The 26,058-nt window shown below is 47.1% G+C and overlaps 2 protein-coding genes across 4 annotated transcripts in view; one reads left to right on the forward strand and one right to left on the reverse strand.

The window, feature by feature from the left end:
• Positions 1-1,968, forward strand: part of TP53BP1 (tumor protein p53 binding protein 1) — a 173,450-nt gene extending 171,482 nt beyond the window's left edge. For all 3 annotated transcript variants that reach the window (XM_077263609.1, XM_077263610.1, XM_077263608.1), the window contains exon 28: positions 1,503-1,968. In XM_077263609.1, the coding sequence (XP_077119724.1) occupies positions 1,503-1,690 (188 nt within the window). In that variant the 3' untranslated portion in view covers positions 1,691-1,968. The remainder of the gene's footprint in view (positions 1-1,502) is intronic.
• Positions 1,969-16,781: 14,813 nt separating this feature from the next.
• Positions 16,782-26,058, reverse strand: part of TUBGCP4 (tubulin gamma complex component 4) — a 66,951-nt gene continuing 57,674 nt past the window's right edge. The window contains exons 15-18 of the mRNA XM_077263611.1: positions 21,215-21,349; positions 21,016-21,132; positions 20,803-20,942; positions 16,782-16,934 (exon numbers count right to left, since the gene is read on the reverse strand). Coding sequence (XP_077119726.1) covers positions 16,922-16,934; positions 20,803-20,942; positions 21,016-21,132; positions 21,215-21,349 — 405 coding nt within the window. The 3' untranslated portion in view covers positions 16,782-16,921. The remainder of the gene's footprint in view (positions 16,935-20,802; positions 20,943-21,015; positions 21,133-21,214; positions 21,350-26,058) is intronic.

The raw sequence follows: 26,058 nt of genomic DNA on the forward strand, positions 1-26,058 counted from the left end.
ATATGGCAATTTATTGTGCCACCATATATTATGAATAGCTTGTGCCACTGGAGACATGCACCCTGTAAATTGTTAGATGTGCTCTCCCCCCTACAATAATGCCAAACATGTGGCCGCTTACTGCAGTTTAGGCACAGTGGGACTCAGGAGGAGGATTTGGGAGCCCAGAATTCACTGAACTTTATTAGAAGGGGTGTTGGAGCCGTGTTGCTTTTGTTCTACCAGTAACATGGGAACCCCTTATATTTCCAAGTACAGACCTGAGTGGGGGCTGGTTTTCTGCAGGATAAGTTAGGATTTTTATTGGTAACAATTTTGGGGGACATAAAATTTTTTCATTGCTTTCAGTTTAAGGTTGGGATCACTTTCTTGTGTTCTATTCTGAGTACATACCACTGGGTTTCCATGTAAATCCCACAAAAATGCGATTTAGATGTAACCCCCTACTGAACCACTGACTATAGTGAGGAAGATGGAGACACCTTGGACTCTGTTTGCCTTTCGATTCCGGTGTTGCCCATCTTTTAAGGCTTTCACGCAATGGCGGTCAACCACACTTCTGCTCTAAAAAGACACCTACAATGATGGAAATCCCACAGAACAAAGACCACACTGTGTCCAAAGTGATTCCATCTACCAAATTATAGTAAGTGGCTCCGTCAGGTTTTCATCTGAATTGTTTTTTCGGATTTATAGTTAAACCCAAATGTAATGGTTAGACCTCAGTTTCAGCTTCTAGTCTCCATCTGCAGTCCATGTGGATGCCAAAAGGCCTTAATGAGGGAACCTGACGCTGTTCTTAATGTGTGTAGTGGCATAATATTCAGAAGCTGGATACCTCTAGTACTCGGTCCAGGTATAACTGCTGTGTTACATTGATTTGGTCGTTGAACCAGTGGTACGGCCATTTCCAAAATGTTTCAGGAGCTGTTTTTCAATATGACAACACCAGGCCACACGTTGCTCATGCTACTGTGCCCTAAACGTGGTACCATGACCTGCAGCTCCTCCAGACTTGTCTCCCATCGAGTATACCTGAAATATCTTGGGTGGGCAATTGAAAAGAGAGCTGCTAGCAGCGGATCTTTGATTTGTGTGGCAAACCATTCCTCAGACAACCATTAATTACCTCAGTGATAGAATGCCAAGGCATGAGTGTGTTTCTGCATGTGGCGCTCATACTCTATCCTGAAAAGGTAAGGTTTTGAAAATTGCATTTCCATTCAATCGATAATTGCCTATCAATGCACTGATTTTCATAATTTCATGATTTTTTTTTCTTATTGGTGTTGCAGTTTGTTTAGCTATTTACCTTAGTCTCATTTACAAAGATTCTTGTGGGGTCTAACCAAAAACTTCCTTTTGATGGGTCCTTTTTAAATCTATTGCAATTTTCTGTTTTCAATATATAAAAAAAAATTTTAAAACCCTTTTCTGTGATATAACAAACTGTATTTATTGCATCACACTGATACTGTAACTTTCACCTCTCTCTCTTTCAGATGTTGCTTTGGGTGTTTTTGATGTAGTAGTTACAGATCGCTCATGTCCAGAATCCATCCTAACGTGCGCCCAAGCTCTAGACCTTCCGGTAGTTTCTGCTGAGTGGGTCATTCAGAGTCTCATCCATGGAGTGAAAGTTGAATATGATACCCATCCGAAATACAAACATGACTATGTTTCGAGTTAAGAAGGTCACACTACTCTTATCGCTCTTTTTATCAGCTCCTTTATTTTTGCTGCTCTTTGCATTGTGCATACTGTGTTTTAGATAGTTTTAAATGTTTGTGCGGTTTCCCCACCGTTTGCATGTGTTTACTTGTACATAGTTTTAACTGCCGGACTTTTATGACCAAATAAATGTCAAATTTACTTGTTTTAAACATGTTTTTCTTCATGCCCATTTTATGTACTGTACATTTGAAAATGGTAAATTTGAAACTTATTAAATTACTGTTTGCAAATCTGTATAGCGAGTATTCTTAAGCGATGAAAGGTTAATGTATTATTTCTAGACTTGTGTAGGACAGTACAAAGGGTCAGATGCTTAACTGCTACCTTCAAAAAGGTTATTCGTTTGATGCAAGAGAAGCCAGCTGTTACTTCATTGCTCCAAAAAAGAACAAATTGAGTATTTGATCACACACTGCCTAATATACTGTCAGAAACTTGTATGTAAAAAAAAAAAAATATTTTTGCAGCATTTCTTGGAAACTGCCATGTATAGAAGGCATAACATGCGTTGGAGCCGTAGTATTTATTGAGGCTCATTACATTAATATACACTACTATGTTGATGACTAAGCTCACCTTCCCCCCCATATCCTAAGCTTTTGTTGAGTGGAGCAAGGTTTTCCCACGAGTACTACATACATTGAACAAAGGACATTGTTAGGATGAACAAAGGATAAAATGTTTAGACACAATTCTTCGTTATTTGCTTTTTTTTTTAAAGAAATTTACAATCTCTGTTACCGTATCTTTTTTTAGGGACCACTTCACTTTTGAAGTGACATTGAGGGGCTTATTTGTCAGAATACCCACAAACAAGACCCAATTTTAAAAACTGCACAATTCAAGGTATTTAAAACTGCATTCAGGAATTTTTTCTTAACCCCTCAGTGATGGAGCCAATTTTGACCTTCATGACCAAGCCAAATTTTACGATTCTGACCACTGTGTCACTTTGAGGTAATAACTCTGGAACGCTTCAACACATCCCACTGATTGTGAGATTTTTTTTTTCATGACATTGTACTTCATCATAGTGGTAATATTTCTTTCATGTGACTTGCGTTTATTTGTGTAAAGGAAATCTGCCAAACATTTTGAAAATGTAGCTATTTTCACTTTAAATTTTTGTGCCTTTAAATCGGAGCGTTATGTCACACAAAATAGTTAATAAATATCACTTCCCAGGAGTCGATGTTTAAAAAAAAATTGTGCTAAGTAATTTCTTTTTAAGTTATAAGGGTTAAAAGTTTACCAGCGATTTATCATTTCTCCTTCGCCTAATTGGGGGACACAGGACCATGGGTGTTATGCTGCTGCCACTAGGAGGCTGCCACTAAGTTAATACAAAAAGTTAGCTCCTCCTCTGCAGTATCCACGCTCATGCTGTCTCTGAGAAGCCAGTTCTTGCTTAGTGTCCGTAGGAGGCACACGGATGGGTCTGCTATTCAGACACACAATTTTTATTTTATTTTTTCAACTTTTTCGTTTTTAATTTTTACTACAGAAGAATGGGGCGACTGAGCCTTTCAAGGTTCCGATCTCCCCAAACCATCAACAGGTGAGCATGGAGAGCATCGCCTTTCCGTATCCTCTCCTGCGACTTGGGATGCCACGCCTGAGCTGATATTTTTTTTAGGGGCGACGGGTCCCTTAAAGGGCACCGATCTCCCTGCACTTTACGGACGAGCACATGGAGTGTCGCCTCCATGTATCCTCTTCCGCAGCCAGGCCTAATGCCAGACTACTAGCCCTATCCACCAGGGGGCTGGAACTCCATGGATGTACAGAGGCTCTTGTGGCGTCCGAGCAGCCCCCACTGCACCACCACTGTTAAAGCGGATGGTACAAAGAGGCGGATGGTCCCTCTCCACCTCCCGATTAAAGGGATGGAGGATCGAGGATGATCCTTTCAACCCTGCACCGTCCAAAACCAGCAGCAGGAGCAACATGGACCCGCCGCATATCGCAGCTTACCTGCCACCTGGTAGCTTCTTTGGGTAAGTGCCGGGCTGGAGGGCTCTAGCCAGGTGATCTGGGACGGTGCTGGATAGAGGGAGGCTTCTCATTGTTGCGGCAGCGCTCCCTGCCCCTTCTTGTTGGCGCCGATAAACTTAGTCCCCGGCTTCGGTTCTCTGCTAGGCCGCATCCCGTAGCTCCGCCCCCGCTATGTCACGTCCTACTTTTGGAGCTTCTTGCACAGGATGAGAAGCGCCTTTCCAGATCTCTGCGCTATCTTCCAACTTTCCACAGGGGACACCAGCATCTGAAATGCCAATCAGCAGGATCCGGTGCACATGACCTGGGTAAGGGAGTGCTGCGCTATACCCCCCTGCAGTATCCTTTTCACACAGGAATACTTTTTCCTAAAAGGGTCACATACAGGGGTACAATGTCTCGGTCCAAAAAGGCTACTAGACTATGGCAGTCTTCTTTAGTTTATGTACCTCTGGCCAGTCTGAGTTTCCTAAGGCTCAGACTTCGCTGCTCTGCAATGCCTGTGACCCAAATGCGCCCAAGAGCCCTCCGTTGCCACTGAGCCCAGTGTACCTAGCCCCCCATGGGCTTAGTCATTGTCTTAATCCATGGCTTCTCTGGCCAAAGAGATTGATTTCCCCCCCCCCCCGGGGATCGGTCCGGTATTGACGGATTCTCCCTCATAAGGGGGCAGTCGGTTAGCAGGGGACGAAAGCACGCTAGAAGCCTACAGGTGCCTAGGAAACTGATCCATAACAGCTCTCCAGAACAATCACCTACCTTCTCGTCTGCGAGCTCTGATTCTCGCTCTCCCTCTCCAGGGCCCAGTAGTGAAAGCGACTCTGGGCATGAATCGGACGATTACTTGGATCTGGACTGCCCAGACTTCCAAAGGACAGTAGATTCACACACTAAATGTGGAGGAAGCATCTGGCTCCGTTCATGACCAAGCCGTGTCTTTTAAGAGGACAAAACAACCTCATAAGACATTTGCCGTTTCACCCTGAGTTTTCATGATAAATCGGTACAGGGAAAGACCGGATAAACGCTTCACAGGTAAAAAGCCTCTCGAAACCAAATATCCTTTTTTGACTGAGCTGAAGGAAGACTGGTCTGAATCCCCTGTAGTAGACCCTCCAGTGTCGCCTGGTATCCAAAACCCTTCTATCCGGATGGGTCTTCCATTAAAATCCCGCAGACCACCAGATAGAACAGCTGGCTCGCTCTTTGAGGCCTCATGCTCTGCCCTCTGTCCTTCATTTGCGCGAGCTGGAGATTACGATCAGGAGTACATTATGGCTTAGAGAATGGAAATCGGACTCTGTATCCAAAAGGTCCTTGACAGCTCTTACTTATCAGTGTGGCCGTTTATTTGGTGAAAAGCTGGATCAGCTTATTTCTTATGCCACAGGGGAAAAGAGTAAATTTCTTTCCCAACAGAGGCTTAGGTGCCCTCTTCGTAGACAATTCCAGCTCAGCTTCCGATCCTCTCATTATTCCCCGGGATGGTCCACTTACTCTACCCTTCCCCAGTCAGGACACGCGGTGATTGAGGATTCCAGGCCTCTCACAGATCCAACCGACAGTGGAAAACTCACCCCAAATAGTCAAGATCTAGGTCTCGGAGACTCTCTGCCCGCTGACTCTTACACTTGTTCGGTCGACTCCGGCAGGGTAGGCGGCCGCCTAATTCTGGTCCATCAAGCCTGGGTTTCTGTCGTCCAAGACATGGGTCAGAGACCTGGTGTCCTCCAGATTAGGGTTGAGCGAAACGGATCGTTCATTTTCATAAGTCGCCGACTTTTGGCAAAGTCGGCGTCTCATGAAACCGACCCGATCCCTGTGTGGGGTCGGCCATGCGGTACGCGACTTTCGCGCCAAAATCGCGTTTCAATGACGCTAAAAGCGCCATTTCTCCAATGAAGGTGGACGCAGAGTGTGGGCAGCGTGACAACATAGATCTCAGTCCCCACCATCTTAGAGAAGGGCATTGCAGTGATTGGCTTGCTTTCTGCCGCGTCACAGGGGCTATAAAGGGGCTTTCCCGCCGACCGCCATCTTACTGCTGCTGTCCGAGCGTAGGGAGAGGTTGCTGCCGCTTCTTCAGAAGCAGGGATAGTGATAGGCAGGGTACATAAAGCCACAAACCGCTTGTGCTGTAGCGATTTCCACTGTCCAACACCACCTTTTGTTTGCAGGGACAGTGGAAGCTACATTTTTTTTCCTCAGCGCTGTAGCTCATTGGGCTGCCCTAGAAGGCTCCGTGATAGCTGCGTTGCTGTGTGTATCCGCCGTGCGCTGTGCAAACCAACTGCATTTTTCAAAGCACAAATCCTGTTGTTCCTTCCTTTCTGCACAGCTATCTTGTGTTTGTCCCCACTTTTGTGTGCAGCAGTCCTTTTTATAGCTGCCTGCCATACTTTTCTGAGATTACTGCAGGGAGATAAAGATTGGCAAGTCTGCCTCTGTGCCAGTCCTGTGTGTGGCATCTGTCTCTCATTGTGTGCCACCAAAAACCACTGTGTAATACTGGGCCTTTTTTTTTTTTTTCTAAATTCTCCCTTTTAAAAAAAAATAAATTAGTGGGAGATAAAGATTGGCAAGTCTGCCTCTGTGCCAGTCCTGTGTGGCATCTGTCTCTCATTGTGTGCCACCAGAAAACCACTGTGTAATACTTGGCCATTTATTTTTTGGGGGTAAATTCTCCCTGTAAAAAAAAAAAAAAATAATTAGTGGGAGATAAAGACTGGCAAGTCTGCCTCTGTGCCAGTCCTGTGTGTGGCATCTGTCTCTCATTGTGTGCCACCGAAAACCACTGTGTAATACTTGGCCATTTATGTTTTGGGGGTAAATTCTCCCTGTAAAAAAAAAAATAATTAGTGGGAGATAAAGATTGGCAAGTCTGCCTCTGTGCCAGTCCTGTGTGTGGCATCTGTCTCTCATTGTGTGCCACAGAAAACCTAGTGTGTAATATTGTTTTTTTTTTGTTTTGTTTTTTTTTACATTCTCCCAGAAAAAAAAAATAAAATAGTGGGAGATTAAGATTGGCATTTCTGCTTGAGTGCTGGTCCTGTGTGTGCCATCTGTCTCAAATTATTGGGGCACAGAAAACCTAGAGTGTAACATTGGGCCTGATTTTCCTTTCAGTGTCAGGCAGCTATAAAGGTATATATAAATCCTACAGAAGTTTGAGTTCACCTTATAAGTTGTTTTACAGTAACAAATACCGTTAGTTTGGTTACGTTTTGCAAACAATGAGGAAGTCTAGTGGAAGAGGTCGTGGCCGTGGGCGGTCATTGTCAGCTGGTAATGATGGTAGTGGTGGTGGAGCATCAGGTGGTCGTGGTAAAAGCAGTACAGCACCTAAGTCTCGAGTTGTTGAGCCAGGTTCGTTGTCTGGCTACACAAGGCCTCGAACGCTCTCTTTTCTGGGAGTAGGAAAACCACTTTTGAAGCCGGAGCAGGAGGAACAAGTATTGGCTTTCATTGCTGACTCTGCCTCTAGCTCTTTCGCCTCCTCCTCAGAAAGTGCCAAATGTCAGAGCAGTGCATCGTCAGTGGATGCTCCCGGTCAGGAACAAGTCGCTTCCTTGTGTCCTTCACCCAGAACAACAGTGAAGGATGCGTCAGTCGACACAACAGGTTACTCCATGGAGCTCTTTACACATACCGTTCCTGGGTTACACAGTGAAACAGTTAACAGGCCATGCCCATTAGAAGTTGAATCGGACATGGAGTGCACAGATGCACAGCCAGATTACTATGCTGTTCCTTTGACTCAGACCAGAACATTGCCCTCGCAGTGTACTGAGGCAGAATCAAAACCAGCGGAGACTATGGTGCCCCGTCACGAACGCTATACCACCGGCTTACACGGTGACACAGACGAAGTTGTACACGACATAGAAGAGGAGGTCATAGATGACCCAGTTGTTGACCCCGATTGGCAGCCATTGGGGGAACAGGGTGCAGGCGGCAGTAGTTCTGAAGCGGAGGAGCCGCAGCAGGCATCAACATCACAACAGGTTCCATCCGCCGGGCCCGTATCTGGCCAAAAACGCGTGGCAAAACCAGTTGGAGGACAGCGTGGCCATCCGGTTAAAGAAGCTCAGTCTGCAATGCCTGAAAAGGTATCCGATAGTAGAAAGAGTGCAGTCTGGCATTTTTTTAAACAACATCCAAATGATCAGCGCAAAGTCATCTGTCAAAAATGTTCAACTACCTTAAGCAGAGGTCAGAATCTTAAAAGTCTAAATACAAGTTGCATGCATAGACATTTATCCACCATGCATTTGCAAGCCTGGACTAACTACCAAACGTCCCTAAAGGTTGCAGCACCCTCGGCCAATGAAGCTAGTCAGCAACGCTACATCCCTTCCCTCCCTGTAAGCCCACCATTTCCCGCGCCACCTGCAGTACCTGTGCAGCTTTCGTCGCCAGGCCAAAGCAGTCAGGGAATCACCAGGTTAGTAGTAGGAAACACTGCATGTAGGGCACCGGCAAGAATACCATCTCCAACCCTCTCTCAGTCACCCATGTCCACCGGCACCACCGCTAGTTCCACGATCTCCAGTCCAGCTCACCCTACATGAGACTCTTGTTAGGAAAAGGAAGTACTCATCCTCGCATCCGCGTACACAGGGTTTGAACGCCCACATTGCTAGACTAATCTCATTAGAGATGATGCCCTACCGGTTAGTTGAAAGCGAAGCTTTCAAAGCGCTGATGGACTACGCTGTACCACGCTACGAGCTACCCAGTCGGCACTTCTTTTCTAGAAAAGCCATCCCAGCCCTCCAACAGCATGTTAAAGACCGCATCGTCCATGCACTCAGGCAGTCTGTGACTGCAAAGTGCACCTGACAACAGATGCATGGACCAGTAGGCATGGCCAGGGACGTTACGTGTCCATCACGGCACACTGGGTGAATGTGGTGGATGCAGGGTCCACAGGGGACAGCAATATTGGGACAGTTCTGCCTAGCCCACGGTCAAGGAAAGAGTTGGCTGTAGGCGTTTGCCCCCCCTCCTCCTCTTCCTCGTCCTCCTGTAGAAGCGAGAGCTCGTCCACAGACCGCAGTCGCACATCCACTCCATCCGCAGCTGCCACTGTTGCACACCAGGTGTGCCATTATGGGACAGCTAGTGGCAAGCGTCAGCAGGCTGTATTGGCAATGAAGTGTTTGGGCGACAACAGACACACCGCGGAAGTTCTGTCCGAGTTCTTGCAGAAAGAAACTCAGTCATGGCTGGGCACTGTACATCTTGAGGCAGGCAAGGTAGTGAGTGATAACGGAAGGAATTTCATGGCTGCCATAGCCCTTTCCCAACTGAAACACATTCCTTGCCTGGCTCACACCTTAAACCTGGTGGTGCAGTGCTTCCTGAAAAGTTATCCGGGGTTACCCGACCTGCTCCTCAAAGTGCGCAGACTTTGCTCGCATATCCGCCGTTCGCCTGTACACTCCAGCCGTATGCAGAACTATCAGCGTTCTTTGAACCTTCCTCAGCATCGCCTAATCATCGACGTTGCAACAAGGTGGAACTCCACACTGCACATGCTTCAGAGAGTGTGCGAACAGAGGCGTGCTATTATGTATTTGTTGGAGGATACACGGGCAGGCAGTTGGATGGCAGACATGGAGTTGTCAGGTGTGCAGTGGTCGAAGCTACAAGATCTGTGTCAAGTCCTTCAGTGTTTTGAGGAATGCACACGGCTGGTTAGTGCAGACAACGCCATAATAAGCATGAGCATCCCCCTAATGCGTCTGCTGATGCAAAGTTTGACGCATATAAAGGAGCAGGCGTCTGCAGCCGAGGAAGAGGAAAGCCTTGATGACAGTCAGCCATTGTCTGGTCAGGGCCGTGTAGAGGACGCGGTAGCGGGCGAAGAGGAGGAGGAGGATGATGATGGGGATGAGTACTTTTTTAATGAGGAAGCTTCTCCTGGGCCAACAGAAATTAGTGGCGTTGCAAGGCCGGGTTCTGTTTTTTTAAGGGAGACAAGTGACGTAGATTTGCCTGTAACTGCCCCTCAAACCAGCACAACCGCAGATTTGACAACTGGAACTTTGGCCCACATGGCGGATTATACCTTACGTATCCTCAAAAGGGACCCACGCATTATTAAAATGATGAGCGATGACGATTACTGGTTGGCCTGCATCCTTGGCCATCGCTATAAAGGCAAATTGCAAAATATTATGCCACATGAGAACCTCGAACAAATATTAGCAACCAAACAAGCTACTCTTGTAGACCGTTTGATTCAGGCATTCCCAGCACACAGCGCCGGTGATGGTTCTCACACAAGCTGCAGGGGGCTACAGGGCAGAGGTGTTAGAGGTGCACAGATCAGAAGTGGCGTTGGACAGAGGGGTTTTCTGACCAGGTTGTGGAGTGATTTCGCAATGACCGCAGACAGGACAGGTACTGCAGCAATCTATTCAAAGTGACAGGAGACAACATTTGTCCAGTATGGTTACTAACTATTTTTTATCCCTTATCGATGTTCTCCCTCAACCGTCATTCCCATTTGATTACTGGGCATCCAAATTAGACACCTGGCCTGAATTGGCAGAATATGCATTGCAGGAGCTTGCTTGCCCAGCAGCTAGTGTGCTATCAGAAAGAGTATTCAGTGCTGCTGGTTCAATATTAACCGAAAAAAAGACTCGTCTGGCTACCCAAAATGTGGATGATCTCACCTTCATTAAAATGAACCACTCCTGGATTTCAAATTATTTTGCCCCACCTTTCCCGGCTGACACCTAGCTTTCCTATAAAAAGGTCTTGCTTGTGGACTGGTCTTACTGAGTGTTCCAATCTCTTAATTTGCAGCAGCTGTTTGTCCAGCATACGACATGTTTACACCTCCCTCAATGGGAAAATTCCCCCCAAGCCGTGGTCTCGCCACTTGGCGCAAGCACCCGTTACAGTGCTGTTTGTCTGAAGAGGTGGGTGTGCCCGCTTTTGGTCGACGGCACTGCCACTGGGTCCCTCATAGTACAATGAAGTGTCTCTGGCGGTGGTGGTGCGCACCCAACGTCAGACACACCGTTGTAACATGAGGGGCCCTGGGACGGTACCGCCGGCCACAAGAGAGTTTCCCCCCCCCCCCAGCTCAAACTGTGCTCTACCACGTGCAAAATTATCTCGCACAGCTCCACCAATGTTTAGTCTATGCGCTAACATCATTCAATGCCTGGCACTGACAATTTGTTGACATCTATGATGCTAGTTAAAGTAGTCTGGGTCATTGTCCTATATTGACACCAGTAAATACTTACTGCCAAATTACTTTGTCAGAAACTCAGCAGATGAGCCCACCCCTGTACCTAAGTATGCCACACTTTTTTTTGTTGTTGTTTTGCGAGACATTAACATCTATTTATTTTTTGTGAGTACTAACTGTGTCAGACACTCCTTGCAATCCTCCTCCGCTGACCACAATGCTGCCTGTGTATCCATGTAACCGATTTAAAACTGCCTTGAGCCTATTTTTTGTTATTTTAGGCCTTCGTTAGCCTGTCTGCGGTCCCTCCTTGCAATATTCCTCCACTGACCACAATGCTGCCTGTGTATCCATGTAACCGATTTAAAACTGCCTTGAGCCTATTTTGTTATTTTAGGCCTTCGTTAGCCTGTCTGCGGTCCCTCCTTGCAATACTCCTCCACTGACCACAATGCTGCCTGTGTATCCATGTAACCGATTTAAAACTGCCTTGAGCCTATTTTGTTATTTTAGGCCTTCGTTAGCCTGTCTGCAGTCCTTCCTTGCAATCCTCCTCCGCTGACCACACCAATACTGCCCGTGTACCCCTGGAACCTATTTAAAAGTTCATAGAGCCTATTTATATATTTTATTTACTATTAATAAGGCCATGATGGACTACGCTGTACCACGCTACAAGCTAACCAGTCGACACTTCTTTTGCGAGAAAAGCCATCCCAACCCTCCACCAGCATGTAAAAGACCGCATTGTCCATGCACTCTGGCAATCTGTGAGTACAAAGGTGCACCTGACAACAGACGCATGGACCTGTAGGCATGGCCACGGAAGGTTACGTGTCCATTACGGCGCAATGGGTTAATGTGGTGGATGCATGGTCCACAGGGGACAGCCTACTAAGTCTGTCTGCAGTCCCTAATTCAAATTGTCCTCCACTGTCTAAATCTGAGCTTCAACCTTCTGGCTCTCATTAAGTGCTTTTAAAAAAAATAAAATTGGTGTTTGGGGCCTAATACCTCTGTTTGCCGCTCACTGGTGTTCTCCTCAACTGAATAAATCTGAGCTTCAACCTTCTGGCTCTCATTAAGTGCTTTTTAAAAAAAAAAAAAATTGGTGTTTGGGGCCTAATACCTCTGTTTGCCGCTCACTGGTGTTCTCCTCAACTGAATAAATCTGAGCTTCAACCTTCTGGCTCTCATTAAGTGCTTTTTTAAAAAAAAAAAATTGGTGTTTGGGGCCTAATACCTCTGTTTTCCGCTCCCTGTTGTTTGTCCTCAACTGTATAAAGCTGAGCTTCAACCTTCTGGCTCTCATTAAGTGCTTTCTTTAAATAAATTGGTGGTTAGGGCCTACTAACGGTGTCTGCCGCTCCCTGGTGTTGTCCTCCACTGTCTAAATCTGAGCTTCAACCTTCTGGCTCTCATTAAGTGCTTTCTTTAAATAAATTGGTGGTTAGGGCCTACTAACGGTGTCTGCCGCTCCCTGGTGTTGTCCTCCACTGTCTAAATCTGAGCTTCAACCTTCTGGCTCTCATTAAGTGCTTTCTTTAAATAAATTGGTGGTTAGGGCCTACTAACTGTGTCTGCCGCTCCTTGGTGTTTGTCCTCAACTGTATAAAGCTGAGCTTCAGTCTTTAGGCTTTTGGCCTATAGTAGCAGATATTAAACTGCATTTGGCCTACTAGGTGGTTGGGCCCTTAAAACCGTGTCTGCTGCTCCTGGGTTTGCTACTCCACTGAACAAAGCAATGCCGCCTGTTTAGTCCTGTTACCAATTTTGAACTGCATTTAGCCTACTTTACTCTTTGGCCCTATATCTGTGTTTCCTCCTCATCCTGCCCATTGCCCAGCCACTGCTAGATGAGTCTGCTGGTACATTGACCTAGACCACTTCATTCCCCTTGCACTCTACACAGCCAGAATCTGACCCTGCTGAAAGTAAGGTTCCCCTTCCCGCATGTTATACCACCTTACACAGGGACAAAGAGGAAGGTGCAGATGAAAGTGCAGGTTCCTTCATCAGGTGGGGGGGCATACTCGTTGGCGACGTCACTGGCACAGGGCCCCTCAGAGTACGCAAAAGTGTCGCTGCTGGTGGGAGGCGCCCCCGCCGTGCAAACACACTGCTGTACTTTGAGGGGCCCTGTGCCAATGCCAACGAGTGGGCCCCCCCTGCTTGCTTAGGATCACAGCACTTGCAAACTTGACATACTTACCTCTCACTGCTCCACCGCCGTGACGTAGTCCACGTTTCCTGGGCCCACTAAAACCTTGAACCAGCCCTACCCCCCACAACTTTTGCCAAATGACCCCCAATTTCCAATGCCCAACTATTATTATAAAGTTAATTAAGATTGACAAGCTTCAGAAACAAGAATGGATGTTTTTGGCATTAAAATGGGCACTGTAGGTGTTTTCCTGGCCTCCACTCACTGCTGACTATGCTTCCCCATTGACTTGCATTGGGTTTCGTGTTTCGGTCGATCCCCGACTTTTAGCGATAATCGGCCGACTGCACTCGACTCGACTCTGGACAAAGTCGGGTTTCGCAAAACCCGACTCGATCTTAAAAAAATGAAAGTCGCTCAACCCTACTCCAGATATGAGATTTCTCCTCGCGTCCCCCTTTGTCTGTGGCAGGGGCAAAGTTTTCCCTAGCCATAGCTGCATTGCGTCATGACTGTCATCGCCCCCGTCCCAGAAAATGAAAGATTTCAAGATTTCTGCTCAAATCTTTTTGTGGTCCCAAAAGAGGACGAAGGTGCGACACATTCTAGACCTCAAACTTCTAAAATTCCTGCTCTTCGCCATTCACGACTAGCACTTCCATTTTATGGCCCTGCCTTTCGGCCTCGCCACCACCCCCAGAGTGTTCACGAAGGTTATGGCGGCCGTCATGTCCATCTTACACTCTCGAGGAGTGGTCGTTCTGCCCTACCTGGATGACCTATTGGTCAAAGGGCCATCATTCCATGACTGTGAGGACTCCGTTCGCATTAATTGTGACACCCTTTCTCGCCTGGGCTGGCTGGTTAAACTTGACCAAGTCATCTCCTGTCCCAGCACAGCAGATATCTTTCTTAGGGATGACCCTGGACACCTACCGAGGGCTGGTGCTGCTTCCTCGAAACAAGGTCCTGGCCCTTCATCAAGGAGCTCATGCCCTCTGTCTATCGTCCCCTCATTCCATCTGGTTCACCATGACGGTATTGGTAAAAATGGTAGCAGTTATGGAAGCGGTCCTCTTCGTGCAGCTGCACCATCGTTCACTGCAGCACGATCTTCTGGCAGCTTGGGACAGGAACCCGTTCTCCCTCGACCACCAGTGCAGTATACCCCTGCGGGTCAGGCAGACTCTCAGATAGTGGACATTGAGATGCCCTCTGTCAGGGGAAGTAGTTTCTTCCGGTTCAATGGCTTGTGGGACTACCGATGCCAGTCTTCTGGGTTGGGGAGCAGTCTTTCATCACCTCACTGCCCAGGGCCGCTGGTCGGTTTGGGAGTCAAAAACTCCTGATCAACGTCCCGGAAATACATGTGATACGGCTAGCCCTGCACCATTTCCATTACCTCCTAGCGGGCCACGCCGTCCAAATTCAATCGGACAACGCCATGGCCGTGACATACATCAACCATCAAGAAGGAGATACCCACAGCAGAGCGGCCATGACCAAGGTCACTCATTCTCCGCTGGTCAGAGAAAAACCATTTGGTAACTTCAGCTTTTCACATTCCAGCAGTGAACTGGTCGGCAGACTTCCTTAGCCATCAAGGTCTCGATTTGGGAGAATGGGTACTTCATCTGGATGTGTTCCAACAAATCTGTCTTCACTGAGGGACCCCAGACGTGGATCTACTGGCATCGGTTTGAACGCCAAACTTTCCCAGTTTATAGCTCGGTCTCAGGACCCAAGGGCCATCGGAGCGATGCTCTAGTTCTTCCGTGGCGACAGCTCCATCTCCCGTGATCCTGGTCGTTCCAGATTGGCCACGCCACACGCGGTTTCCGGAATTGGAGTGTCTTGTCGACGTCCCCTGGCGACTGCCAAATCGTCCAGATCTACTCTCCCAGGGCACGATTTGCCACCACAACTCAGGAGAACTGTGTTTAGCGGCATGGCTGTTGTATTCTGGATTCTGACACAGGCTGTTTTCTCTAAACAGGTAGTCGCCATGGTGATCAGCACCCGTAAGCCGGCATCAGCACGCATTTATCATCAAACCTGGAAGATATTCTTCGCCTGGTGCACAACTCGGCGTCTCTCCCCTCTCATCTTCTCCATTCCTAACATTTTATAGTTTCTACAGGCCTCTCTGGACTCGGGCCTGGCTCTTGGCTCCCTCAAAGGTCAGATCTCTGCCCTATCGGCCTTATTCCATAGGAAGATCGCGACTAAACTTCAGGTGAAGACCTTCAAACAGGGGATTTCACACCTGGTACCCCCCTATCGCATGCCTTTAGAACCTTGGGACCTCAACTTGGTGCTGAGTGCCCTACAGGAACTGCCCTTTGCACCACTCCAGGACATTTGACTGACTTTGTCCCAGAAGGTCGCCTTCCTTGTGGCAATCACGTCACTCCGGCGTGTCTCAGCGCTAGCCACTCTGTCCTGTTAGGTGCTTTTCCTCAATTTCCATCAGGACAAGGTTCTCTTCAGGCCATCCCCGACATTTTTTCCCCATATCATCTTGTCTTTCCAGCTTTTAAAGTATGTTTTCTCTGAAACGCTGCAGCCTTTCAGAATGAAAATATGCCTTGCTGAGTTAATACAGACAGTGCCTGATACATGCTGTCCAATCTGTGACCAGCATGTATCAGCTAAGTTCACTTTATTGCAAACATGGATACCATTACTATGGCCTAGGTGCATTTCTTTACATTAATAAACATTATACTTCATTTGCCATTTTCTTGCCTATGTAGACAACTTATCTGGGTCTTTTGTAAAATTGTTCAATGAACACTTGGGGTATGTGCACACGTTGTGGAAAATGGTGCGGATTTTTCCAGACTGATTTTGGTAAATCCACAGGTAAACCGCACTGCGGAATTACTGTGGGGTTTTTTTGCGTATTTTGTGTAGATTCCACCTGCGGATTCCTATTATAGAGCGGAATCCGCACAAAGAATTGACATGCTGCAGAATAAACAACGCTATGTTTCCACACGTTTTTTTACGCAGCATGTGCACTGCGGATTTTGTTTTCCATAGGTTTACATGGTACTGTAAATTCAGGGAAAACTGCTGCTGATCCGCAGCAAAATCCGCAACATGTGCACATAGCCTTAGAAGTTTTAGGCTATGTGCACACGTACAATGGTCTTCTGCGGATTTTTCTGCAGCGGATTTGATAAATCCGCAGGGCAAAAACACCGATTTTTCCTGTGGATTTACCGCGTTTTTTTTGTGCAGATTCCACTGCTGTTTTACACCTGCGGTTTTCTATTATGGAGCAGGTGTAGAACCGCTGCGGAATCCGCACAAAGAATTGACATGCTGCATTTCCGAGCGTTTTTTTCCGCAGCATGGGCACAGCGTTTTCGGTTTCCCATAGGTTTACATTGTACTGTAAACTCATGGGAAACTGCTGCGGACCCGCCACAATTTCCGCAACGTGTGCACATAGCCTCACATCTTCGGTAAAAACTCACATTGTATGCAATTCTTCACAAGTATTCGCATTATGGAATATCCTAAACCCCAAGAAATAGTAATGGCACTATCATCACATAAAGACTATATGCAGATCTAAAAAGACATGCCTGATATGGAGGACAATTGATTTTAGTAATGTATACTTGTTGATCTTGTCTTTTTTAACCTAATAGTTTGCACAAGGAGTAGAAGAAACACAATATAATTTATTATACATAATATACAGCAACAATTAGTAACCAGACTTGGGACAATTTTTCCGTGAGTGTTTGGTATCTGCATCACAAGCTTCTTTTTATAAACCACAAGTGGATCCATCATCGTGTTCATAATCCAAAACTGCAAGATGGAAAATAGTTTTCACATTAATATCACTGATTAATATAAAGACCACACTATGTAAAGAAAGAAAAAAAAATGTGGTTCTGCCTATGCTGGTTGTACAGTTCTTTTTTAAATTTTGTAAGGCTAAACATAGATCTATATACAACATCTCTAAAAACCATTCACAGACATCGGGTATTCACTTCTTCCTGCATTACTAGTGCTCATACCAATGTCGACCTCTAGGGGCTAACAGAGGACTACACTGGTGCTTCCTGCAGTTCTCTACCCATTTATTGTGTAGTGCTGACAGTAACATAGCTGTCACCAACCCTTTCTAATAAAGGATTTATGAGGGTGACCTGGTATCAATCAGTTGCCAGCAAAAAAAACAAATTTTCTGGGCGATGAGATCGCTACCCCACTAACATAACAGGTGGAAAAGATAGCCTGCTTTCAGCGTCTTTCCCCGCTACTACGCAGCAGCTTTGTGCTGGTGAGCAGTGGCGCTAGATGATGAAAGCAAGCAGAATTACCGTGTGCCTGGTTATAACACTGACCCAGGCCACACTTGGGATATGCTCATATCACATTCCAGCCACATGTTCATTATTCCATTGGGGGTTCCACTGAACTTCCGAATCCCAAGATTCAGGTGTGCCTCAATGGAACCACAGTGTGGTCGAAACGTGATGTGAACACATCTAAAAAACAAATAGCTTGACCTTGAAATGAGAGCAAGTCATAGAGGTAAACATGGTGATAGGGTGATAGGTTCTCTTTAAAGGGAACATTTCAGCATGTTGTCAAACCACATACTAACGTCATCTATGGAAAGTCACTGTAACACTGATAATGCCCAATGTATGTTAATGCAGATGAGATGCTAGTGCGGGGGGCTCTCTGGTCTCTCTCTTTGCCCGCTGCTGGCCACCGGTCAGTGACTGACAGGTCACTCTTCTCTGTGACCTGCTCCCACCACTAAGATCTAGTGCAAGCGCTGTCATTCCTAGGGGCGGCGCATGTGCAGTAGAGTCCTGAGGAAACTGCGAGACCTGAACTACCTATTTCTACATGCGCTATCCCAGAGGAATGATGACACTTGCGCAAGATCTTAAGGGGAAGCAGGTCACAAAGAAAAGTGATCAGTCAGCCACTATAGAGGATGCAGTTACAAGATCTCTGCACTTGCAGATCATTTGCATAAAAATTTTCAGATGGATTTCTATAAATTGGAAACATTTAGGAAACAAAGGTATGAATTTAATCAACATTACAGAGACATAGATGACGTCAGTTAAGGGTCTAAAAATCTGCTGACAGGTCCTCCTTAAAAAGGGTTCTCCACCCCAGACATTTTTAAAAAGTCCAACAGTGTAAATTAATTAAATAAAAGCATCCTCACTCATCCGACCAGAACATGCTGTACAGAAACTGTGTCTGCACTCCCTGCTAGGTCCAGATGGACATGTGACCATTGCAGCCAATCATTGGGTGCAGTTCTTACATGTATCGAGCTGTGCCAGGAAGAGCTGAAGACGGCGGCTGGTCAGTATAATACTTGGATTGAGGAATATACACTGCTCAAAAAAATAAAGGGAACACTTAAACAACAGAATATAACTCCAAGTAAATCAAACTTCTGTGAAATCAAACTGTCCACTTAGGAAGCAACACTGTTTGACAATCAGTTTCACATGCTGTTGTGCAAATGGAACAGACTACAGATGGAAATTATTGGCAATTATCAAGACAAAATAACGGAGTGGTTCTGCAGGTGGGGACCACAAACCACATCACAGTATCAATGCTTTCTGGCTGATGTTTTGGTCACTTTTGAATATTGGTTGTGCTTTCACACTCGTGGTAGCATGAGACGGACTCTACAACCCACACAAGTGGCTCAGGTAGTGCAGCTCATCCAGGATGGCACATCAATGCGAGCTGTGGCAAGAAGGTTTGTGGTGACTGTCAGCGTAGTGTCCAGAGGCTGGAGGCACTACCAGGAGATAGGCCAGTGCACCAGGAGACTTGGAGGGGGCTGAAGGAGGGCAACAACCCAGCAGCAGGACCGCTACCTCAGCCTTTGTGCAAGGAGGAACAGGAGGAGCACTGCCAGAGCCCTGCAAAATGACCTCCAGCAGGCCACAAATATGCATGTGTCTGCCCAAATGGCTAGAAACCAACTCCGTGAGGATGGTCTGAGTGCCCAACATCCACAGATGGGGGTTGTGCTCACAGCCCAACACTGTGCAGGACGCTTGGCATTTGCCACAGAACACCAGGATTGGCAAATTCACCACTGGCGCCCTGTGCTCTTCACAGATGAAAGCAGGTTCACACTGAGCACATGTGACAGAGTCTGGAGACGCCGTGGAGAGTGATCTGCTGCCTGCAACATCCTTCAGCATGAGAGGTTTGGCAGTGGGTCAGTAATGGTGTGGGGTGGCATTTCTTTGGAGGGCCGCACAGCCCTCCATGTGCTCGCCAGAGGTAGCCTGACTGCCATTAGGTACCAAGATGAGATCCACAGACCCCCTGTGAGACCATATGCTAGTGCGGTTGGCCCTAGGTTCCTCCTAATGCAGAACTATGCCAGACCTCATGTGGCTGGACTGTGTCAGCAGTTCCTGCAAGAAGAATATTCCCTGAGGAAGCCGCTCCTTCTGCGGCGATACGCGTGGGATCCTATCCCACACCTCCTGTCCCCCATTATCAATGTTGGCTCCGCTTTTAAATCTTTGGACCATGGAAGCTGGATATACTAGCGTAAGGACTGGGCATTTTTTTACTTTAGCCCTCTTTATTTATTTGCTTCTCTACTCTTTCACTGCAATTCCCTGCTAGTACGCCACTAAGATCTCTTTAAACTCATATGGTACTGTGATACTGGTGTAAAAGCTGCCCATTGTGGTGCAGACTTATTTATACTAAGATTGAACATTTTAGGAGCCATTTTTGCATATTTATTGCATATTATGTACATTATTTGTATCTAGATGCTTTGGGGGACTATTGGTGTGAGCTATCATTGCCCCTATAATAGGGCATGGTTTGTGTATAGGTATCTTCTTTGAAATTTTAAGGTTTTTATTGTTCTTTGTACTGTGTGTTATTTTCCACTAATAAAGCACTGAATTTTTTATATATTGTGAGGTGTTCCCATTTGTATGGGCATGATCTTTTCTTGGTTTTGTTATGTCCTTTTTCAAGCCCATGGTGAACTCTCCTGTTTGAATTGATGTGCGGTGCCCTCCTGGTTCTTTATCTAGTACAGACTGTCCAGGCGTCGGCAGATGCTTTAGTCCAGGTCTGGGAGGAGATCCCTCAGGAGACCATCTGCCGCCTCATCAGGAGCATGCCCAGGCGTTATAGGGAGGTCATACAGGCACGTGGAGGCCACACACAATACTGAGCATCATTTCCTTGTCTTGAGGCATTTCCACTGAAGTTGGATCAGCCTGCAATTTGATTTTCCACTTTGATTTTCAGCATCATTCCAACTCCAGACCTCCGTGGCATATTAGTTGTAATTTACATTCATCATTCTTAGGTTTTATTGTTCTCAACACATTCCACTATGTAATGAATAAAGATTTGCAACCAGAATATTTTAGTGTTCCCTTTATTTTTTTTGAGCAGTGTATATTAATGGCACCACTCCAGTGCTGAAATTTAAAAAAATGCTGGTGCGGTGTTTTAAAAAATATCATTGGCAGAGATTGACAACCTTTTTCTCTATTTTTGCACATTGTGTGGAGCTGGATCTTTCCATGTCCCTTCAGGCACACAATTTAAGTGAAACCTGAGGTCACCTTCCATACATACAGGATATCAGGTCTGGAAGTCCATTAAATGTTTTCTAAGCATAGTCTTTTCTTACCTGCCCAATGTGCCCCCAGCTTGTGTATAATATTTATTATAATCTAATCGCAAAAGCAGCTGTGCCAGGTCCGGATTGATCTGATGGTTTCGGACACTCGAAAGGATCTTGAATAGTAGTGCGGATTGGCAACTAAATCCCTATAATAAAAAGCCAACGTTTTCAGAAGACTGTGCATACGAAGGACTTTATACAAAAATACACATCTCTTACCTTAACTAGGATATCCAGCTGCCCAGTGCCACGTTCGTCTAAAGGACCCAGATTTTGGCTGACTAGAGAGCAGAAGCTGTGACATAAATCTAAGATTTCATTTAGACAATGGAAAACCTGCAAAATTAAATATTGTCTTCAATAAATTCTGTGAGCAATAAAAGATTTTATTACATGTAAAAGTGTATGCTCTACCTACCGGCTTTAATAAAATGAAGGACTGGGCCAGGAGGTTGCTGAGGAAGTGGTCGTGAGCCAGGCGAATGCTCTCAAAATCCCGTGTAGAGTTAATCTGTTCCAAGAGCTGTGAGAACTGGGATTCTAAAACATCTACCTGTATTAACGGGGAAAATAATATAGGGAGATTTACCTACATGCAGCTTATCATGAGATGCAATGTGACTTCCAAAAACATTTGTAAAAAGAAAAAGATTTTTGTGTACTCACCGTAAAATATTTTTCTCCGAGCCAATCATTGGGGGACACAGGACCATGGGTGTTATGCTGCTGCCACTAGGAGGACACTAAGTAAACACAGAAAGAATAGCTCCTCCCCTGCAGTATACACCCTCCTGCTGGCTCTCAGTGAACCAGTTCGGTAACAAAGCAGTAGGAGCTTAATATTTAACAAGGATGAACTATGTCAAAACCAAGTTAACTCAAAACCAAGTTAACTCAAAACAAAGCCAATAGGCTAACAGGGTGGGTGCTGTGTCCCCCAATGATTGGCTCGGAGAAAAAGATTTTACGGTGAGTACACAAAAATCTCCTTTTCTCCTATGCCTCATTGGGGGACACAGGACCATGGGACATCCTAAAGCAGTCCCTGGGTCGGAAACAATTAACTGCAATTGCTGCTTGTACCCACAAGTTACATATGCGGCACGGCCACCTGCAAAATTCATCTGCCGACGGTCGCATCTGCCGAGGCCTGAGAGTGAATATGGTAATGTTTTGTAAAGGTATGCAGGCTGGACCAAGTCGCAGCCTTACAAACTTGTGCTGCTGAAGCTTGGTGCCGGATGGCCCAAGACGCACCCACTGACCGAGTGGAGTGAGCCTTAATCCCTGCTGGGACAGGAAGACCTCTGACTCGGTAGGACACTTGAATAGCCGAACTGATCCATTTGGCTATTGTCGCCTTGGAAGCGGGAAACCCTTTCCTCGGTCCTTCCGGGAGTACGAATAGGGCATCTGACCTGCGGAAAGATGCTGTCCGTGAGATGTATCTCCTAAGAGCTCTCACTAAATCCAGTGTGTGAAGGGCCTTCTCGATGCGATGGACTGGTGCCGGACAGAGTGACGGTAAGACAATCTTCTCATTGATATGAAAAGAGGATACAACTTTCGGTAGAAAAGAGGGGGATGTCCTTAAAACCACCCTATCCTGATGAAAATTCAGGAACGGAACTTGAGAGGACAGAGCCGCCAGCTCGGAGACTCGTCTAATAGAGGTGACCGCAACTAGAAAAGCAACTTTCCATGAAAGAAGAGACAGGTTCGAAAGAAGCCTGTTGCAAAACTCTGAGGAGCAGATTAAGATCCCATGGTTCCAACGGCATCCTATAGGGGGGCGCCCGATGGGAGACTCCCTGAATAAACGTCTTGACCTGTAATCTGTTGGCAATCCTGCGTTGGAAGAGAACAGACAGGTCTGAGATCTGCCCCTTGAGAGAACTAAGGGCAAGACCCAAGTCCAAACCCGTTTGTAAGAACTCGAGAATGGAAGCGATGGAAAAATGTAGAGGAGAACGTCTTCAGTCGCTACACCATGAAAAGAAAGTCTTCCAAGTGCGATGATAAATACGCATAGACGTAGGCTTTCTAGCGCGGATCATGGAAGCTATGACTTCTGGAGAGAAACCTGCCTGGGTTAGGACCCAGGACTCAACGGCCATGCCGTCAAACACAGGGCCTCAGAGTTCTGGTGGTAAAAGGGGCCTTGAAATAGCAGATCTGCGCGATTCGGTAATCGCCAGGGAACGTCAGCAACTAGTTGAACTAGTTCCACGTACCACGCCCGGCGCGGCCAATCTGGTGCAATCAGGATTACCAGTACCCTCTCCGCTCTGATTTTCTTGATGACTCTCGGCAGGAGAGGAAGCGGGAGAAATATGTACGGAAGCTGAAAATGATGCCAAAGGAGTACAAGCGCGTCTGCCCTGATGGCTACCGGATCGTGGGACCGAGCCATGAAGTCGGGAACCTTGGAATTCAGCCGTGAGGCCATCAGATCCACGTCCGGGGTTCCCCAACGACAGCAGATCCGGTGGAAGATCTCCGGATGGAGAGACCACTCCCCGGAGTTGAGGCATTGCCGACTGAGGAAGTCTGCCTCCCAATTGTCCACTCCCGGGATGTGAACCGCAGAGATCATTGAGCGGTTTTCCTCGGCCCATCGGAGGATGTGGCCTACCTCTGTCATGGCCGCCCCGGCTGCGGGTTCCCCCTTGGTGGTTGATGTATGCCACTGCAGTGGCGTTGTCGGACTGAATCCTGATTGGGCGACCTGCTAGGAAGGGATGGAACTGAAGAAGTGCCAGCCTGATCGCCCGGATTTCCAAGATGTTGATTGGAAGGCGTGATTCCTGGGGGGACCAGCGGCCCTGAGCAGTGTGATGAAGGAACACCGCTCCCCAGCCTAGTAGACTGGCGTCTGTCCTCACAACCAGCCAGTGTACTGGAAGAAAAGACTTCCCTTGATTCAGGGAGGATTTCAATGTCCACCAACTGAGAGACTGTCTCACTCGCTGGGGAAGGAGGAACCGACGGTCTAGGGAGAAAGGGTTCCTGTCCCAAACAGCCAGGAGGGCATGCTGTAGGGGACGGAGGTGTAGTTGGGCAAATGGAACCGCCTCCATAGCTGCTACCATCCTGCCGAGGACTCTCATACTGAAGAGCAAAGAGTGAGAGCGAGGCTGAGAGAGTTTCTGAGCTTCTCGCTGTAAGACTGAGATCTTTTCCGGGGGAAGAAGAACCAACCCCTGGGACGAGTCGAGTATCATTCCTAGAAAGGAAATTCGCTGAGCCGGTACTGGGGAAGATTTTTTGAAGTTTATCTTCCAACCCAGGCGAGAAAGGGTATCTATTGTGATGGCCACTGCTTCCTTGCAGGAAAGAGGGGCCTTTGATGAGGACATCGTCTAAATACGGGAGCGCCACCACTCCTCGGGTGTGGAGTATGGCCACGGCAGCCGCCATGACCTTGGTGAATACCCTGGGAGCGGTGGCGAGGCCGAAGGGCAGAGCATCAAATTGGAAGTGATCTTCCTGAACTGCAAAGCAAAGAAACCTTTGGTGAGAAGGTAAAATAGGAATGTGGAGGTATGCGTCCTGGATGTCTATGGATGCCAGGAACTCTCCTTTCTCCATGGAGGCGATGACAGAACGAAGCGATTCCATCCGGAAACGTCGCACCCTGGCGAACTTGTTCAGCAGGTTTAGGTCCAGTATGGGCCGTACTGTACCGTCCTTCTTTGGAACAATGAGGAGGTTTGAATAAAGACCTTGAAACCTTTCGTTTTGAGGGACCGGAATAATAACTCCGTCTTTTCTCAGAGAGCTTATAGCTTTGAAGAACTCTGATGCTTTTGCCATGGGAGGAGAAGACAGGAAAAAACGGTTTGGAGGACGAGATAAGAGATCTATCTTGTATCCGGAGGACACTAGATAGCGGACCCAGTCGTCGTGAACGACCGAGAGCCACGCGGCACTGAAGGGAAGCAGGCGGCCCCCTACTTTGAGGGTGTCCCCCGGATAGCGCAGGGAGTCATTGTGTGGAAGGTCTGCCCGTTCTGACGCTCTGGATCCCGGCTGCCTTGACCTGCCTCTCCATGAAGGGGAAGGCTTAAAAGAGGCCTGTGAACCTCTGTCTCCGCGTTGTGCCCGGCCGAAACTGGGAGATGTGGAAGTAGAGGACCAGTTTAAGTTGTAACGAAAAAAATCGGGACCGAGCCTGTGGTTGCAGGTTCCGAAAAGGCTGAGAGGGTCTCTATTGTGGAAGAAATTTTACTCTTCCCTCCAGTGGCGTCAGAAATAAACTGGTGAAGCTTTTCGCCAAAAAGGCGACCGCTCTGATATGGGAGAGAAGTCAATGACTTTTTGGAAGTAGAATCCGCACGCCAGTCCCTGAGCCATAAGGACCTCCGGATGGTGATGGCATTTGCTGCTGCTTGGGAAGTGCAGTCAGCGGCATCCAGGGACGCGGTCACTACAAAATCTCCAGCTCTGGCTATCTGAGTAGCGAGGTCTGCTATCTCGGGGGTATCCAGTACTGCTGAAGACAAGACCTCAGCCCAGTGGGTCATAGCCTTAGCCACCCATGTAGCGGCAAAAGATGGAAAGAGTGCGGCCGCTGAGGCTTCAAAAGCTGAACGCGCCATATTGTCGATCTGACGATCGGTTGGATTTTTAATAGAGGTGCCCTCCGAGGATAAAACAAATTTCGTAGCCAGGCGCGATACCGGAGGATCTATCAGGGGAGATTGTGACCAATCTTTTCTTAGATCCTGGGCAAAGGAATATTAGGACTCCATGGGCTTCTGCCCTGTGAATCGTTTATATCTGGACGGATCCTGTGAGATTCAACAATTTGCTTAAACTCGGGATAAGTGGCGAACACTCTGTGAGCTCGTTTGGTCCTCTTAAAGGACACGGCATGATCCGTTTTAGATAAGGATTCCTCCTCAATTCTCAAAGCCTTATTCACTGACTCAATTAGAGAGTCGAGAGTCTCCTGAACGTGATGAAATTCCTGATCTAGGGACGTGTCAGAATCGTCCTCTGAAACAGGTTCTCTACTAGCCCCATGGAAGGGAGCGAGAAGTGGAGCTCTCAGAACCCGAAAACCGGTGATGGTCTGGGGATATGGCATGAGTCCTTTTCCTGAAAGAGTGAGAGCTCCTTCGCAAGGTACGACCCCTGGAGTACGAGGGGTTCTGACCATCGGAAGCGTCGTCCGTATTAGTGCCCTGGTTAGAGGAAGGGTCTCGGAACGATTCTAACGCTTTTGCCAGGGATGCCATAGAACGGGAAAGGGAGGTA

Source organism: Ranitomeya variabilis, chromosome 5 (assembly GCF_051348905.1).
Source record: "Ranitomeya variabilis isolate aRanVar5 chromosome 5, aRanVar5.hap1, whole genome shotgun sequence".
Classification (NCBI taxonomy): Eukaryota; Metazoa; Chordata; class Amphibia; order Anura; family Dendrobatidae; genus Ranitomeya; species Ranitomeya variabilis.